This window comes from Buceros rhinoceros, unplaced genomic scaffold, assembly GCF_000710305.1.
Source record: "Buceros rhinoceros silvestris isolate BGI_N320 unplaced genomic scaffold, ASM71030v1 scaffold13122, whole genome shotgun sequence".
NCBI lineage: Eukaryota > Metazoa > Chordata > Aves > Bucerotiformes > Bucerotidae > Buceros > Buceros rhinoceros.
Window position 1 is genome coordinate 430 of NW_010397215.1, and position 530 is coordinate 959.

The window sequence follows — 530 nt, forward strand, 5'->3', positions numbered from 1 at the left end:
ATCCGCTGATCCTGCTCCACCTCCATCAGGCGCGTCACCAGCTCCTTGGCTGGGGGCACAGAGCGGGAAAGTCAGTGCCAGGGCGAGGACAACGTGGGATCCTGTGTCCCATCCCCGGCATGGGGCTCACCTGCCTGCGAGATGTCATCCCAGTATGGTGGGTCAAACTCATAGTCCCCAGCCAGGATTTTGCGGAAGAGGTTCTTGTCGTGGTTCTCGTAGTCATCCTCGTCCGTCTCCTCATAGAAGGGGGGGTTCCCCGAGAGGCTGAGGGATAGGGCAGGGGCTCAGCCTGGCCCTTGGCCCCTGGCCTCCCGTGGCCACCCCAGCCCTTGCCCCCCACTCACAGGATGTACATGATGACACCGATGGCCCAGCAATCCACCGGTCGCCCATACCGCTGCCGCCCCACCACCTCCGGAGCTGTGGGGAACAGGAGAGCAGCCCTGCCCTGGGGTCCCCAGCACCCCAGCCCCTCAGCCCCGGGGTGATGGGGAGAGGAAGGAATCCACTGAGAGCACCCCGGATCA

The 530-nt window shown here is 64.7% G+C and overlaps 1 protein-coding gene across 1 annotated transcript in view; it reads right to left on the bottom strand.

Annotated features, from left to right (window-relative positions):
* CAMKV (CaM kinase-like vesicle-associated) overlaps window positions 1–530 on the bottom strand; it is a gene marked incomplete at both ends in the record, with an annotated part of 2,930 nt that overhangs the window by 353 nt on the left and 2,047 nt on the right. The window contains 2 exons of the mRNA XM_010146178.1: window positions 7–49; window positions 131–267. Coding sequence (XP_010144480.1) covers window positions 7–49; window positions 131–267 — 180 coding nt within the window. The remainder of the gene's footprint in view (window positions 1–6; window positions 50–130; window positions 268–530) is intronic.